Source organism: Lactuca virosa, chromosome 9 (genome assembly GCF_052849685.1).
Source record: "Lactuca virosa cultivar CGN04683 chromosome 9, Lactuca_virosa_CGN04683_v6, whole genome shotgun sequence".
Lineage (NCBI taxonomy): Eukaryota > Viridiplantae > Streptophyta > Magnoliopsida > Asterales > Asteraceae > Lactuca > Lactuca virosa.
In genome coordinates this window covers 221,396,281-221,414,422 of record NC_136434.1, presented here as the reverse complement: position 1 = coordinate 221,414,422, position 18,142 = coordinate 221,396,281, and the positions used below count along the sequence as shown (strand labels likewise).

Genomic DNA, 18,142 nt, shown 5'->3' with positions numbered 1-18,142 from the left:
TCATCAATTATTATTTTTCTTTTTAATGGCGTTTTTTCTCCCGAATGAAAATCAACTGAAATGGGAAAATGAAAAACATGATGTAGAAATTTTTGAACGTTGCATCTACATCCAACATCCATTCCGACAGGCCAGATGGAATGCTTAACCAAGGAACTTTCAACTAACCAACAGGTTTGGTTTTCTTAGGTTAGGCTTTTGGTTTGGTATGTAGTTCCACGTGTTAAATAAAACCAACCATCAAAACTTAAGTATTGGGTCAAGGTCAACCCGTGTCACTTCTTTATATGTAGATGAACCTCAGACGATTGAAAAGAAAGAAGGTGAAATTAATCCAAATACATACATTCTTTTGTCCTTTTCTTATATTTATATCTCTAATAAATTGCACCATATATATATATATATATATATATATATATATATATATATATCCACAAAGAAAAGAAAATTTGGGTAAATGGAGCAAAGAGAGTTTGACAAAGCTTAGCTAGCTAAGCTTAAGGGTAAAGTGAATGAATGACAAAACCAAATTGGAACCAGGCAAAAAATAGGTAATAAAATTTACTTACAGGAAGCCAAGCCAGTGGATGTTTCATGTTTTGTCAAGTTTCCATCATTATATCATTTTATTATTCTACTACTAAAACTAAAACTACTAAGAAGGAAGCAAAAGCAACCCATAAGACCACAGCATTTTCCATGCTTACAAATAGAGCCCCAAAAACCAACCAACCAACCACCCACTTGTTCAAACATAACAAGAATATCATCAGTCTATCACTTTTTCTCTTTCTTGTCATGACTTGTTCTTCAAAATTCACGAACGCATCACGATTCATAACCAATCTTCATTCTTTATCTGAGAAAAATCAACCTAACTTTCTTCATTATACAAAACGAAATAGGAATCAAAAGTAAACAAATGAAGGATAGTAGAAAGGAAGTGATGGAGGGATACTTACATCTATACATAATAACATATAGCTGAAACAAATTGAAATGACTAGCCGAACCCAAAACCTTCACTAGCTTCATGGATAGCAAGCAGCAACCGCTCTTGAAGCTGTTCCTTTGATGTGTACTCAGGAAGATCTAATTGGTTGAAGCTGAAACAAAAATAAAAATAAATATATATACATATTTAAATTTAATCAAATAAAAATTCTAAATTAAACTAACCAGGTATGAGCAGACGGCAGCCTCTCTGGTGCTCCATAAGCTTTATGAATTTGGAACCTCTGTGGACCCGATATACCTTGTAGTGCTTTAAAGCCTTCCAATGGAACCTAATCAATCATCAATGTTATCATTAGATTATATTACATAAAATCATTAATAATTAATTCAGGTATATACCTTTGATGTACCAGTGACAAATTGAAGCAATCTCGCCCTATCTTCTTTATTAAATGCTTTCACAACCTCCCAAAACCACACAACAGCACCAGAACCTACTGTGTATCCTGTGTATTCAGCATTTGCCTTCAGATCATCCACTGCATTAAAAACAATTAACAAGGCCAAGGTTGGTTAAATTTAATCATGTAAATATGTTTTTTAACAAAATATACTCACAGTCAATCTCTGGGAGTCCACTGATGAGCAGCTCAAGCTCTTTATCATTAAAAATAGAAATAAGGTCACGTGGAATCAACTCATTAAAACCCTCCAAGAATGAATTTATTTGAGGGCGTATCGCATTTGTCAGAATATGTTCAGCAACAAGATCCACATATTCATGCTTTGTTTCTTCTGTCACCCTTATGTTCCGTCCTCCCGGTTTCAGCTCATAATCAGTAACCTTTTTTTTACCATATACAAATAAACCACATCTTAATACTCCATTCTATAAATAAATAAATCTAATTTACGAACCTCTGTCTTCTCATAGAGAATGTGTTTTTCTTCATCGGCATCCATGCTAAATGTCAAGTCCAGTATGTCACTTACATCATTCTGAACCAAGTAAACATTATTAGTAAAAAACAAACAAACATACAAACCATGATATTATATTATTGCATGCAAATATTATAAACTATAAACAATGTTTGTCGCTTACCTCCAGCAACCACTTTAAGTTCTTGTAATAATCAGGATCAACAGCCTCTATGTCATGATATGTTACCTTCACACCAAGGATATGCTTATAGAAGGATCGAGTGAAGTAAACATCCAACAGTTGCCCATCAAACAAAGCTTTAGCAACCTATAACATACATAATTTTAAAACCTTATTCCACTAACATTTTAATTATAATTTTGAAAAAAGAAAAAAGGGTATTTGTGGAAAGTACCACACGGCCAACGAATTTGAAGTAAGAAAGATGCTCTGTCTGGTATACAGAATTAGGGTTTGGCTGGAAGGTTGCATTGTTCCCTCCAGTTGTAAAAAGCAAAGCACCTTTGTCAAATATGACCCTGGAAAGCAACTGATACCATTCTCTTGTTAAACCACCAGCATCGATACCTTCTTCACCTTGAAAATGGACATTTAAGCGTCCTTTCAAATCCTGACTAGGTCGCATCCGTAACTGATTATAGGAATCTTCTAGAACATATGCCCGTCGAACACTTATCCGGAGTGGACCAGCCAAATGTTGATCGTGTTGCTGTCTGATTCTAGAACGGAAATATGATCTTTTGTTGTCAAAGTCGATCAACCTGGGTGCTTTCAGCATCATAGAAAGTGATTTCTCCAACAAGCCGGGGTTTTGTCTGACAAAAGCATTCAAAAGCCGGCGATGCTTCTCAGCAAATCTAGAAAATGTCACAGCACCATCAACCCCACTTGGTGATGAGCTTCCAGAAAGTTCCTTCACTTCCCTTGCTGTTGCATACGTGTCTTCTTGCTGGAGAGATGAATTGGAATTGGAATTGTTTGCTTGAAGCTTCTCACATAGAACCAAAAATGCTTCAATGAAGGGCAAAAGCCTTTGGGTTCCAGGAGGGAGTGGAGGAGATAGAGATGAAGAACCCGAACCCTGACCCTGACCCTGACCCTGACCCTGGACATGGTCAACACCAGCATTGGCATTGGTGTTGGTGTTGGACATAACTGAAGAGAATGAGCTTTGTGCCAGCTGTGTTTCAGTCACACTTATGCATTCGCTTAATTCTTGCCATAAAGGCTCCAGTGAAACGTTTAGTTTCCACATAGTGACATGCTCCTGATTATTGTCATCATCATCAGCATCACTCTTTTCACCAGATACAGTGAGAGAACTCAGTGTCTGAAGGATTCTTAGAACAGCAGCTCCAGCCATGGATCCAGCACTCAGACCCAACATTTGTGTGTTTCTTAAAGTGATGAGTTCTTTGATGGCGGAACTGCTCAGACTATGAGCTAAATCTGAAAGCTCCACAATAAAGAATTTTCTATGTAAAGGAGCAACCGATGCCAATTTCTTCAGAACTTCCCCAGTAAGCAGGTAAACTTTATCAGATAGCCTAGTCATTCATGGTGGACAAAAGAATAAGCATTTTGATATTTGAAATGGTGGACAGAGATGGATTATTTAGGATAGTAAAAGTAAATATTACTTACCCCTCATGGCCAAGAAGGCTGCATAGATTGTGTAAATCAGGTTGTGGTAGCTTCATGAAGATGTCATACATGTTGACACTTTTCTGGTCATCTGAAGTGGATAATCCATCACTCACACTTTTATCATCCTGACTTGGTTCTGCTGCTGAGGAAGAATCTCCCTGAGCAGGAGGATTGTCACTAGCAGTAGCAGTAGCAGTTTCAATGGCGGGAAGACCTTGGGAGCTAGCTGTAGCTGCTGCTGCTTGTTCTTGTTCTTGTTCGGTATGAGATTGGGAATCAAGTTTTGAAGCAGCAGTGTATACAACCACTTGAAGCAGACCCATGACCTGATGCATCATTTATTTATTTAAAAAGTTTATACTGGTGTGGTGTTGTGTTCAACAGGGATAAATATACATACCTGTTCTAGATGGGCAATACTGCGAAGGAAAAGGGGCTGATTCAAAAGCTTTACAAACAATAAAATAGGTATATCACCATCGGATCCAGATCCTCCTCCTCCTTCAACAACTTTCTCTTTTCCCTTATCGTTCTTCTTATCATGGTATTTGAGACTCAAGGAATCCGGGACAAGTGAAGAATCAAAGTAGAAGAGCAAATTAGCAACAGAAGAATGGTTTGTAGCCAAGTATGTCAAAATCTCAAGGACCCGACGCAGTACGAGAGGTGGGAGACCTGTAATTAATATATGGAAAGATATTAGATTTTATAGAAGACAACATGAGTGTCATGTTAAGAGGAGACCATAGTACCATCCAAGAGCTGTGATCGGCCATAAACAACATTAGACTGACAGCCATAAAGCCTCTGAGAGTTTACTGTTGTTAATCCACCTCCACCTACAGGGCCTTCAGTCTCCATCTTGATCATGTAAAGTAGCAGAAAAACAAGGGTTGCCCTTGTGTAACTATGAGCACATAAGTTCAAAAAGAGTCTCTGCAAAAGGCCTTTTCCAAGGGGCTGACATCAAGAAAATGGTCAAGTCAAACTCTGCACATTTCAAAAGGAAAATAACCTAAGGGACTAGATTGAGATGGAGTAAGTAATTATTACCTGTGCTAGTCGTAGAAGTCTGATCAATGCTTTCAATGCATCAGGATCTAGAAGTGGGTCCCCCTCGACTTCCTTGACTTTGAGGTTTTCTAGAAGAGCAGAAGATGTCCTTCGTCCTATAGTAACACCCACACCCCTATCAATTACAGTCTGCCTATCAAATCCCAAGCCATTCCTACGATTATTATTCAGTCTATGGCTATTTCCAAACAAGCTACGGGCCTGATAGTGACTCATAGCTCTATCCCTCAGCATCTGTGCTTCAGCAAGCAATGGAGATGGCAATGCTGAGAGAACCGCCTCTGAAGAGGTCAACAGGACCTACAAACAAATAACAATCAACCATCCATATTAGAGTATGTATTGACAATTTTTAACTTCTTCTGGAGATGCAATGCAAACCTCTTCGCGTAAATCAGCTGGAAAAGTGGCTATAATTGATGCATTGTCCATATCCACAGGTTGCCCTTCAGCTTGATGTGCGACCCTCTGTGCGCGTTGTTGGGCTAAAACTTCTGCTTGAATATCTGGAGGAAGGGCAGCTAAGAATTCTGGATCAATATCTTCAGCAGTAACAGGAGCAGGAGCAGCAACCGGAGGTGGGGGTGGGGCAGATTGAGCTTGTTGTGAAGCCAACACTTCTGCCCTTAGATCTGCAGGGAGTGCCTCCAGGAAGGTTGGATCTATGCCATTTGCATTTGGGGCTGCTGCTGCATCTGCATTAGTTGCACCCGTTTCATCTGGTTGACCATTGTTATCCTGCCGGGCAATGCGACTGTCTGACTCCTCCATGACACCTCCTTGATCAGGATCAGCAACATTCATGTCAACATCTGGTAGCACATTATCACCTGAGGTTACCGACAGATGGTTGCTTGCATCCTCATCATTTGCTGACAAATCCTGAAATGCCACAAACCATATTGCATCAGAAAAGTCACCCCAAAAAAAAAAAAAAAAAATCTCTACCTGTTGCTCATTCACATTAACGTTTCCATCACCGATTTCCATGTTATCGTGACTATTCGGTGCATTGTCTTGAGAGGTGTGGCCATCCGCTTGTTGTTCTTCTACAGCTGTGTTGGGCTGAACTTGAACATTTTCAACCACTTCATTAAGGTCTTGATGGGGTGTATTAGTTTGATCAGTCTCACCACCAGGCTGATTATCATTGGGCAAGGGGGAATCTGAATGTTGTCTCTGAGTAGAAGTTGTAGTGGATGGAGGGCGTAACTGAGACATGAATAGTTCTTCTACAGCTTGTACAATAGCAGCAGCCTGACCACCTGCTTGTGGTTGCCCGTCATCAGTCCACCGCCCATCTCCCGGTCCTCTTCTTCCAGGTGCACGCAACTCCAAACCAACAGAAAAGTCAGACAATGGCGGCGGGGCTGCTCCTCCAATTCCAACTCTGTCACCAAATACACTAGACTGTTGTGCATGATCGAATGGAAGAACAGGAGCATCAAACATATAGAAATGAGCCACATCAAAGCTGCCACCAGATAACGATTCCAATTCCTGAATTGAACCCAAGTCACCAGACTGAGAAGGTCTCAATAAAAGAGGATGCTGCAAACCATTCCCACTCCCACTCCCAATTCCATTCCCTTCTGTACCCGACCTATCAAATGAGGTTCGACTCTGTTGACGGCGTCGGTCAAACCCTAAAGGTCTTCGAAGCCCAAAAAGGTCATCAACATTCACACCTTCGAAAGGCTCTGCAGCAATGTCGATAAGTCCACTATCTCCTCCCGGTTGACCCAGCACACCATCCAGAGCCTCTCGCCACCTCACCTCAATAACACGGTTTTCATGATAATCATCGTCCTCTTCATCAACCATGTCGTCCTCCTGATACTCATCTCCTAACCCAGTTTCATCATGGTCCTCCACATCCGTGTCAGCCAGTGACATCAAAGCAGTACCATCTTCAGCTATATCCTCATCCTCGTCATCGCCATCGCCTTCTCCATCGCCATCCTCATCATCCTCGTCATCCTCACCGTCATCGCCCATGTCATCATCTTCATCACCACCACCCCTACCCTCAACATGAAAAGTCATTTCAATCTGATCAGAATCACGCAACACACCGCCATCTTCCATCTCTTCAGTTTCGTCCATTTCAATTCTCAACTCCTGTTCTGCCGGTGGCTGGTTTAAGTTTGACTGTTGACCACCACCACCCTCATCCTGAGTTGTTTCTTCATCATGTTGCTCAGTGTCATTGTCATCTGCGATCTCATGTTGACTATTATTATTACCCTCGGGTATCTCGTCAACAGGGGTACTATTGTTATTGTCAGGCATCTGATTATCGGATCCGGTACTCAAACTAACCGACTTTTTCTTGTTACCCAAATCAGATAATGGGAGTTGCTCCACTGCATTGGCGGCCCGTGTTAACCCTTCCATGGCTTTAACAATGATATTTACAACTTTAGGGGCGTCCGGATGGTCGAGATCCAGTACCTGAAGAATGCTGGAGAGACACGGAATCATCCCTCCATCAATCATTCCTTTGGCTATATCAGGAGAGCATCCGGAACCAGGTACATTGCCGGAAGATGAATTTTTAGACAAAATCGAATAAACCAAATCAACAAAAGCAAGAACCCGTTTATCAGGCAATAAACTGCCCTTAGATGAGCTGTTGGCTGAGTTGGCAAATGATGACAGGGCTTTCACAAGGACATTAATGACACGCCTACGCCCTTCGCTTGAGCGACCACACAAAACCACCAAAAACCACGAAGCTTTCTCGGATAATTTCCCTCTCCATTCATCAGATCCTGAGGCTGTAGTTGTACTCTTGTTATCAATGGAAGGGTGGAGAAGTCGATGTGTAACATGATGCACAATCCCACCATGTCCAGGGTATTCTACCTCATTATATCCCCTCAGCTGACACATCTCAAGATCCCGTTTCAGAATTATTCCAACCGCATGTACATACATTAGAAGAATATCACTCAGCAACTTGAGGACAAATGTCACCTTAGCTAACCCTGCTGATCTTTCTGATTGACTGTCTGATTCTTTCCTTGTTTCATCCACTTTCATTTTACCCTTGTTGGCAGTAGACTCGTCTATCTCCATGTTCATGGCAGCATTACCAGATCTAACGCAATCTTCCTCAGAATATTTTGATATAATTTCAAGCAGGTGATCAACAACCTGTGTCAGATTAGCAGAAATCTTTTTCTGGGCTTTACCACACTTTGCTGGCCCATCTTGAGATTTATTTTCAGATATACCAATTTCAACACCAGGTGCTTTTGATTTTTCTTTATCCTTTTCTTTCTCTTTCTCCTTCTCCTTCTCCTTGGACAAAACAACAACAGTTCTCCCTCCTGTTGTTTCCAACTGACATACGCTTGCTGCTGCTTTCATGAACACCTCAGGATCTCTAGAAATAAGAGGTGCCATTGATGTCAAAAATGTTCGAGGGGGGACACGGCCAGCATGGCGGGTCCCACTTAATGCCTGTCTTACCTCCAATTCCATTGCTGTTTGTAGAGTCTGGGGATCTTCAATGAGATGTCGAATGATAGCAGAAGCTACTGTGTCGTATCCAGGAAAGAAAGAGCTCTTTGGTATACTGAAAAGATCAATCATACCTCCATTTTCAAGAAACTGTAGAGCCAGAGTGTGTGTTTTTGTCAAGCGAGCACATAACAATAGAACTGCTTGCATAACCATAGCAGGGACATGTCGTTTGATAAGATCACATGCAACATTGAGTATCCTGTTACCCTCTTCAATAGTCAGATAACCAGTGGACTTCCCGAATATCTTTTCAAATGCCCCGCCCTTTTCTTTTTCCTTATCAACATCAACTGGAGTAGGTTTCTCTTCAACACCTTCCTTCTTTTGCTCTTGCTCTTGCTCTTGCTTAAAATCAGGTAAAGATGCTTCTTTGCTATCGGAAGAAACTTTTGGCCTGGATTGCAACAAATTGTCCAAGATAAGAAGCAAAGCACTGATGCATTTTGGTACAAGAAGCTCGCTTTGTGACTCGGTTCCTTCCAAGAACTTGATTAAAATATCGATTGATACAGAGACAATGCCATTGTTCACAGCAATTTCTCTAGCAGTAACATCTTCAGCAAGAAGCAATGCCATTGTGTGTGATATCATACATAGTGTACTTGTCTCCTTCGAAGCCTCCAGTGGAGAAAGTTTTAGCTGTTGAATAAGGTACAATATCACTTTCGGCCGATCTTCTCCTTTGTTCCTATTACAGAACGTGACTAGCAAATCAGTCAAGGGAAAAGCCATCGTATCACTACTTTGAAACAACTTCATTGTGGCTGCAAGAATGTCATCAATAGGCGGTGTCTTTGTTTCCGCCACTTCCGTTTGTACATCACTTGTTTTTTCCGTGTTGCTATCTACTTTTGGGCCCTCAGATGAGTTTCCTAGAGATAAAGCAAGTGCTCTCGCCAACTCATCATCCTCCTGAACAGGATCTTCAGCATGAGTAAACAACCATTCCATGGCCATCTCAACACTATTCGTTTCAACTCGTCTTAATGCTTCCTCTGCCCTTGCTCTAGTAAAACCCATCTCCACAATCGTAGCAATAGTGGATTCATCAGGTGGAGGTGGCATGAACCTCTGGCTACCACTCCCAGAAACACCACTCCGGGTCCGTTTTGCATCCCCAACACCGCAGTATACATGGGTGACAAGTGTCACAATTGAAGTAATGAACCCTGGATTACAATTTGGAAGCATAGGGTGGTTCCAGATGGGAAGTATTACATCAAGAACCTGAGATTGCAGCATACGAACAAACACTTCGGGATCTCGAGGAACAGGAAACAACCCGATTGATAAACCAACAGCAACAGGCTGTACAAGCAACTGAGCTTGAGATGTGGAGGTTGGAGGTAACAGGAAGGTAGAGTTAACAAAAAACTCTAGAAGACGACAGTAGCTCTGTAACGTATCAAGTAACCATGAACCATGAGATAACTTGCTTCCTTCACCATTTTCATTATCACCACCAGATGTTGAAGCAGAATGAGGTAATGACCATAGCAACTGACTTGTAGCTTCAAAAGTGGTGAGTAGTTCCTTGAAAGTCCCCTGGACATAGAAGTTATTTATCATTACCGTGTAGCAGATACGCCGCCTGTTATCAAATGTCAATGCCGCCATGTGATCCACAACTTTTCCAAGATAACAACACTTCACAGACAACACATCAAAACCCGGTCCCATGGAGTACCCTTGGAAACCAAGGGCCTCAAGAAAAATCTTTGCTAATGCAGTCCCGATGTTCTTGGAAGCAGTACTTAAGGATCCAGTTTCAGCCCTACGCCGATTAGACGATGGGAATCCTTTTACAAGAGTGGTGAAGAAAGATCGTATAGTAGAAGCAAGTTTGTTGAGGCTTTCCATAACAAGAGCTTCAGGGGTTTTTTTCTTCAGATCCTGGGAAGAGCTTACTTCAGTGTTGCTCATGGAAGCTTCCGGATCAATATGTAAAGCTTCAAGATGTCTACCCGTTCTTCCTCCTCGTATACGTGCCAACCCGTGTCGGCTGCGACGGCTGAACCCTTCACCAGATCGAACAACTGAAACAAAGTCACGCTCTAAACCCCAGTGAGGGTGTGTACTATTCCGAACAGACACTGGGTTCATGTATCTGACAACTGGCATGCTCGCATCATCATCACTTTCCCTTTCATTACTTGCAGCAATGGCAGCATCACCATCACCACCACCATTACTACCACCAGCAGCACTGGCGGCATTTTCAGCCTCTGCTTCACTACTTTTCTTTTCATCCACTTTAGAATCAGAAGAAACGGAAACTTGCCAGAGTATTTCCCGATAGGCAACTCCAAGATCTTTCAACACGTCAGCATCAGAGGTTCCCAATTCGGACACAAGATTAGTTGTCCCCTTTGATAAAGCATTTGAAAGAGATAAGATACCTTCAAGACTAGAAAGGCACCTCAACACCTTTGTCCTTTTAGACTCTTCTACCTGTGCAAGCTGCATACCTCCAAGAGAAACGAGAAGCTCTTTTGTTAATTTCAAATGCTCTCTCAAGAAAAGACATAATGCTCGAGCAAGTGATGCTGAATGATGTGGAGAGAAGTTTTTAAAAGCCACAGATATGCTCTGTCCAACAGACACAGATGAAGGCATCAAAGGTAGGGTGAATAACTGCAAAACAGCTTCGATTCCCTTTTTATCCACAAATATACGACACGTGTCAGAATTTTGAAGAATTGTTTCAAGTAAACGAGCAGCATTGTTAACACAATCAGGGAGAAAGGTCTCGACATTCAACGAAGATGCATCAGAAGGTTGTTCAGGACCCTTCTCAGGATTTTCAATCTTATCATCTGCATCAGTTTCCATTGGAACAGAAGAAGAGCTTGGAGCATCCACAGTTGAGGAAGTAGCTTCAGGTCCAGATCCAGATCCAAGCTTTTCAATGGCTTTCAGAATCTCAATCAGTGTATCCACCCCATGTGCACGTAGAGAAGAAGCATGTCTCATCAGTTCATCAAGACCACTAGACAATGAACTCGGGGTATCACCCATAAGAGCGCGTAGATACATTCTTGATGTAAATATCTTCACAAAACACCTCAAAGCATTACGATCTTTCACAGCCTGAAGGCCATTGTTATTAAGGCACAACGCATCCAAACACTGAGGTATGCATGTTATCGCTTCACCAGAGCAAACCACACCATCCATTATAGCATCCAAAAATGCAGAAGGAAGAGAAGCTTCTTCCAAGATCGAATAACAAGTAGGATCTTTATGGATGAGATCACTCATGACAATCGCCGCCAGTGAAAACATCCCACCACCAAAGTCTTTAGCTTTTTTAAAGATCACATATAAGCAATGTGGCAACAAACTTTCTTCAGAGCCATAAACACGTGCAGTGGTTCCAGGAGCATATGTTCCAAGTGATATAGCACGTAGTAAAGCTTTCATTAAAGACCTCCTATGGTATGACACCAAAGCTTCAGAATAAAGAGGTTGATCATGATCAGATTCAGAACTCTCCATCTCAACAGACGTACTACCTTCTTGCTTTGATCCATTTTCAACATGAGAAACTTCTACCTTCAGTCTATATATCGTATCATCCAACCCTCCAAGGTCTCTAAATAAAGCAGCTGCGGGATTACTGTAATCCATAAAAGCTTCTAGAACATGTACAGCTGTCCCAACCAAATGCAGATGTTGAGGGTCTGTGTTTTTAAGAAGAGGTAAAAGTGTTGGTATAAACCCTGCTTCACGCATAGCAGAACACCCAGAAGAGGAAGAAACCAAAACAGTGACCAAGGAGAGTAAAGCTTCAGCAAAAAGAATAGACCCTTTAGACGATTTACTAACCACAGAATCAATAGCCTTCTGCATGAGACTAGACAGGATGCCACGGTGTCCGCCAGATGTCACAGCAGACAGCACAGTCGGTTGGCGGGACCGATCTTGACAGAGTGCAACCAAAGAAGACAGACTTAAAATCCGAATCTTTTCAGGAACTGCATCTTCATAGCTCAATAAAGTCACCAATTCATTGATGAACTCGGGCTCAGTGTTAAAAAAGGAGACCAGATCATCAGTATCACCACATGCTTGAACTAGAACTACAAACGCATGTAAGCGAATACATGTGTATTGTTGTCGAGCAGTGAAAGAGGTGAAAGCTCTTGCGAAACGTAATCTTGTCAAAAGTGAGAATCTTAAACTAGGTGGGACTTTATATTCTTCAACTAACTTGTGCAAAAGTTCAAGATCGGATTTTTCGTATGTATTGATTTTAGGGAGATGGATAATCTGTAGCCCTTGATTTGACTCGTGTGATGACTCGTTCACTGCATAGAATTCGAAATGGAGAGTGCTACCCAGCTCATGAGCTACTGAGTCGGATATGTTTTCAACTGCACATGAAACCAATCCAAGTCCTTCATCTTTCCCACCCCAACCTTGTGCAAAAGCAAATAGCTTTGAATTTAGGGATGCATCTCTTATAATGTGTTTTCCAATTGATTTCTTTAAGAAAGCTGATAGAGTTTGCAGACAGGCTTCAACCACATCCGCATCAGTGGATGCCAGTAGAGAAGAAAGATGATGCTGCATCGTATCAATCCAGAATAAGTAACTTACTAAGTAAAATAAGAAGTAACTATGAAGTGCAAAGATAGATTTTTTACCTCATAGGAGCTATAGAAGTGTTTGTTTGTGCAGTTTTCCAATATTATTCTAACAACACGCAAAATCTGCAGGACGGATTCCCTTGGGAAGGGAGGGTCAAACTCCAAGAAATCATCCTCAACTTGCAAATCTTTCCTTGGTTTTATGTATTTCTCAAAGAAAGTATCGAAGTGGTTAAATAGATCAATCCAATGATGGAAGTCCCCCTGTATCAACAACAATCATCACAAACAACCCATATATAAGCAGGATTATATGGCTAAGTCGGATAGGAATGTAGATGTACCTTGTCAAAATCCCAGAAGAAGCTTTTCAAGGGTTCCTCGATACTTTCAAGTGGAGCAGCAGTTACACCATTGATAAATGACTTGATTTTGGGAGGCTGATGCACAATGAAAAGAAGCATACAACATGTATCATCAACATTTAAACAAATCAAAGTATACAGAATTCAACTGTCAGCATGGCTTTTAAAGAATTTTACTAATTCAATTTTCATCATTGAAGACATGATGAATCCAAGGATAAAAAGCTGCTAATTGTCATATAGAGTGGGAAACATAAGGAAGTGACATATGGAAACACTTACGTTTAGTTTTGAATCAAAATATCTGATAGTTCATGTAAACACAAAAGCTTCTACCTAGAGGATGGGGATGGGGATTTCTAGGAATCCATAATTTTTGAGAGTGTGGAGTTTACTGGAATACCAAAAATCAAGTGTACAAAGCAATCCAAAATTTTACTGATAAAAAACAGCCAAAATGGAAAACATTAAATAAATAAGATACAAATGCCACAAGTAAACAAAAAATCAATCTTCCAATAATTTAAAAGATCATATGAGTGGGCATGCGTAAAACTGGTACATTCAAATAGTAAAAACACCGCTATCGATCGAAAGAAACGATCGAACAAACCGCTAGTCTCCATCATGTTAATTCCCGATTAAAAAACCCTAAAATAATTGAATAAACCCTAAACTACCACACTCCATTACACAACTTCCAATAAAATAAAAGACTAAAAGAATATAATAACTGCACTAACCACTTCTGATGCCCTCCTTCTCCGTAACTTCATATTGAAATCAACGTGACAAATAGCATTGCCCACAAAACACAACCGATCGATTCGTTGATCGTACGATTAGTATTAAATACGATCAATTAGCGTCAAAGACGATCGAATTGACAAAATATCAGATAGTGGGGAATCAATATTGAAGAAATCAACCAATGGTTCGATTCAAGGGTTTTCGAGGCAAGGGTTTTTTCTTCTTCCCTTGTGGTTTGCCGGCGGTTGATCAGAGAGAGAAATTGAAAGTGTTTGCGTGCGATTGTAGATGTAGGTATGAAAGATAAGGGAAGAATGAAGAGTGAAAAGGGAAGAACAAAGAGAGAATTGCTCAAGCAAAGAAGCTTACTGTCGTCCTAGGAACGATTTACAAAAAGAAAAAGGCAGCACAGAGAGGGCTTATATATTTCTTTTCACCGACCTACCATTTACCTTTTACCGATACCAACTCAAAATAATTTAACACATATTTAGCCAAAATATTTGTATTCGGTTATAAATGACAAAATATTTGTATTCGGTTATAAATGATAACATCTTAATTAATTTAATTTTTTATAATACAGAACATTACAAAAACTTGTAAATCATTTATATTTTGTAAACGATTGTTATAACTAAAGTTATGTCATGTTATGTTTTTAAGATGATGGTATAATTAGGGGTATTTGGCTAAGCTTATTAAGGGTGTCTTTTTCGAGCTTATTTTTATAAGCTCATTTTTTTTACTTATTTTTCAACTTAAGAGCTTATTATGATTTACACTAAGAAAATAAACCGAGATCATGAAAAATAAGCTAGAAAAAATGAGCAAAAATAAGCCCTTAATAAGTTTAGTCAAACACCCCTTTAGATCTAACTGAATTTGAGTTAACATATAGTTTTTAACGTGGATTAGAGCACACTTAATAGATTCAATCATGGTGAAGTAAAATTAGTTCACATGGAGTTTGTTAAATACACGAAGTGAGTAAAGAGAAACAACCGTGGTGAAGAAAATTAATAGTGTGTTTTAAACAAGTTTATTTTATTTGCTTTTGGTAAAAACTGATAACAAACTATTAGAACATTAATAGTGTGTTTTAAACAAGTTTATGTATAAGTAAAACCACATTATAACTTTGTTGCAATAAATCCTTGAAAGCCAAAAGACATCATTTTGTATAAGTAAATACATATATACTTTGAAAACCATGTTCGCAATGAACATTTGAAAGTCAACAAGTTAGAACAAAAATCATAAATTAAACCCTGCCTTAGAGTGTTCGGCCTAGGACCCCAACCATTTAAGTGATTTCGGTTTGCACCAAAACCAAAATCACCCTTTAGTGGGTAATACCAAACCGAAAACCACCATTTGTGGATGGCTTAGGACCGAAATCATGCTAAGGACCCAAATCCCATGCCAAAACCGAAATCACCCTTTAGTGGGTGATGTCATGGCCGAAATCATAGTTAGGCCGAAATCACACTTGATCAAATCATGCCTAGGACCGAAATCACATGTGATTTCGGTCATGCTAAGGGATTTTGGTGGGAAAGAAAGGAAAGGATAAGGAAGTGTTGACTTTGTGACTTGATTGATACAACAGTTTCCCATAAGATTTATTACCCAGCAAATATCCATGCTTTTAACCAACAGATAACTAAGCAAATATCCCATCATATTTCCCTCTTTAGCTTGGGCCGAAATCACCCACAAACCTCCCACCAATTCCATATTTTTCCTTCTGATTACTCCAAACTCTCTCAAGAAGCAAGCCAAAAATCTTCCAAGTTCAAATTCTCCAAGTTTATCCATAGAAGTTTTGGTAAGTTTTCTTGCTAATCTAGTGTTTTTACACACTTTCATGTTAGTTTCATCTTTTACACACATTATTACGTGTTAAAACTTTTAGGATAAGATCATCTTCAAAGAGTTCATCAACCCAATTCAAGTGTTTAGGCTTGGAGATCTTCACACCATCTCTCCAAACAACCCACAACCATACTCAATGTGAGTTCATACCCCCACATTTTCAAGTTTTTCATGTTTTAGGGGGGGAGGGAATACAAGTAAAATTTTGGTTTATCACACAAATACTTGCAAGTTTCATCTTTATGTTAAATATAAGACATTGTTTGCATGAGATATGGTTATCACTAGCTTTTACACAACTATTTGTGATATATCTTAGTTTTGAAATGCAAAACTAACAAAAAACAAAACATAATCTATGTTATAAAATCATAAGAAAAATTATGATAGCAAAACGTCAAGGTTTTTGAAGCTTTTTACCAAAATATAGTTTTTCCTAACAACAAGGGGTTGCATTTTAGTTATTTCACCATTTTGGGGGTTACAACCCAAAAATATGGTGTTTTGACCATACATTTAGAAACTAGACAAGATAACTACTATGTATTTATATAAATGATTATATAAATAGTCTTATCAAACAAACATAATAAACTATAATTTGTATAGTTTGGGAGTCACAAACACTACATTATCATTTTGGAAGAAACATATAATTATTTGAAGGTATAATTATTTCATTTACAAGAAAAAGGAATTTCAGTTCATTACACGTAAACTCGTTGAATCAATTATTTGTGAGACACGTCTTCAAGTACTTACCTAAGTACCAACAAAAGTCATGAATTATAATCAGAGTCTCTTGGAGGGAGAACGAGACACTTGTGTATAGATCTATATGGGACTAACAATCCCACACCCTAGTTGTTAGCTACAGTTGGACCGGCAGGTCTGGGGTGACAAATGTCGTTAACATTCCGACGCCTGAAGAACGTCGCAACAGGCATATCAATCATATTGCGGTTATAAGAACTCACATGGGGAAACAACGACACATTTGGTTTACGGGTTAACATACATTCAAGTAGTTTTATACAAAGACAAAACTTCTTAACACTATTTCCCAATACAACATTACTTACATTTTTAGTATTGGGTTTAAGACTTATAGCTCGTTTTTAAAGAAAATATTGGATTTTCACTATCATTTTACACGAAACAGTTACAAATCCTTCTCATACAAAACGCTTATGAACTCACCAACTTAATTGTTGACACTTTTCAAAATCACTTGTATTCTCAGGAAACCAGTAAACAGGTAATCACAAGAGTTTCTGGTGGACGGGGCGTCGTCGTGTCACGTTATTTATTTTTGTCATATGCATATGATATCATGTAAACAATGTTTTTGAGTACAATGTAAACTTATGAAATATTCAATACAATGGTTGTAATGCTTTGATCGTTACTATTCAATTGTTATGATACTATACATGAAAATCATCCACTCCCAAACGTTTTCGCCGTTCTGGTTTGGGGGTGTGACAGATTGGTATCAGAGCATTGTTTATAGTGAACTAAGTATATCAAACCATGTAAGATATACAACTATAAATACAATGGGGCTAAAACACTCTGACTAAAAGTATACTTTTTGAAATATAAGTATTTTTATAAAAGTATACGTTCATGTATACATACTAGAACAGTGTCGTAATAAGAGCCATATAAAAGTATTTAGATAAGTTAGACGCTGTGATTAAGCCTAGATAGTTATGTAATCATATTTTGGATGAATATAGCCTGATCAACTATATCTATGCGAGATATGACAAACATGTGTCTGGAATGGTTGTGGTGAACAACGAGTTTAAAACATACCAACCCTATATAGCAAGAACCTCTGGAATCAAACATAAAGTTAAAATACTATAGGAGTATTTTAGAACATTACAGAGTCACACACTTAAACCTTTAATGCATTTCTTATCTCTCTACAGACGACATGGCAGGATTCCACATGCCCGGAGACCCCTATTTCCCTAGCCAGGGAAATGGGGGTGGATCGAAGAGGATCCTGAGGAAATAATGGAAAAAGAGCCCGAAGAGGATCCAGAGGAGGAGGAAGAAGAAGACGAGGAAGAGGTAGAGGAGGACTTGTAACATCCCATGTCCAGGTATACCCTGTAAACCTTGATCTTTTGAGCATTTGTCCATTTTGGCCCTTTTTAGAAAAAAGTGGTAAATGAGTACGCGGGGCGTACTAGAGTGTACGCGGGTGGTACTCATATGCGTGCATTTGACGCGGAGACCACCTAGTACGTTGGGCGTACCAGAGGGTACGCTAGGCGTATTAGGCCCAGAATGAAAACCTAAATTATTGGTGAGTCCCCTATATAAAGGATATGATGGCCTCATTCCTGGCCACCATTCCCAGACACCAAACCCTCCTAACCCTA

At 39.5% G+C, this 18,142-nt stretch overlaps 1 protein-coding gene across 3 annotated transcripts; it reads right to left on the bottom strand.

Moving 5' to 3' along the window:
• Positions 1 to 533: 533 nt before the first annotated feature.
• On the bottom strand, positions 534 to 14,247 carry LOC145136738 (E3 ubiquitin-protein ligase UPL2-like). 3 transcript variants are annotated; one of them, XM_079070848.1, is made up of 17 exons: positions 13,859 to 14,247; positions 13,095 to 13,190; positions 12,808 to 13,014; positions 5,576 to 12,727; positions 5,009 to 5,509; positions 4,607 to 4,927; positions 4,306 to 4,513; positions 3,954 to 4,228; positions 3,551 to 3,879; positions 2,301 to 3,453; positions 2,066 to 2,212; positions 1,879 to 1,959; positions 1,579 to 1,804; positions 1,360 to 1,499; positions 1,183 to 1,289; positions 966 to 1,109; positions 534 to 862 (listed from the first exon to the last, which is right to left on the bottom strand). In XM_079070848.1, the coding sequence occupies exons 1-16, from the start codon at positions 13,889 to 13,891 to the stop codon at positions 1,007 to 1,009; spliced, it is 11,079 nt and encodes a 3,692-aa protein (XP_078926974.1). In that variant the 5' UTR covers positions 13,892 to 14,247; the 3' UTR covers positions 534 to 862; positions 966 to 1,006. The 3 variants fall into 3 exon arrangements, with proteins under 3 accessions (XP_078926974.1, XP_078926973.1, XP_078926972.1); XM_079070847.1 differs by having other exon boundaries at positions 534 to 877; positions 5,009 to 12,727; XM_079070846.1 differs by having other exon boundaries at positions 5,009 to 12,727.
• Between the last annotated feature and the right edge of the window lie 3,895 nt (positions 14,248 to 18,142).

Excerpts from the sequence above, each read along its gene's own strand:
- LOC145136738 (XM_079070847.1), bottom strand. The coding sequence starts at position 13,891 with ATGAAGTTACGGAGAAGGAGGGCATCAGAAGTG. Across the intron at positions 4,229-4,305 it reads CCGATCACAGCTCTTGGATG|GTCTCCCACCTCTCGTACTG; the intron begins GTACTATGGTCT and ends TATTAATTACAG. Across the intron at positions 3,880-3,953 it reads GTATTGCCCATCTAGAACAG|GTCATGGGTCTGCTTCAAGT; the intron begins GTATGTATATTT and ends ATGATGCATCAG.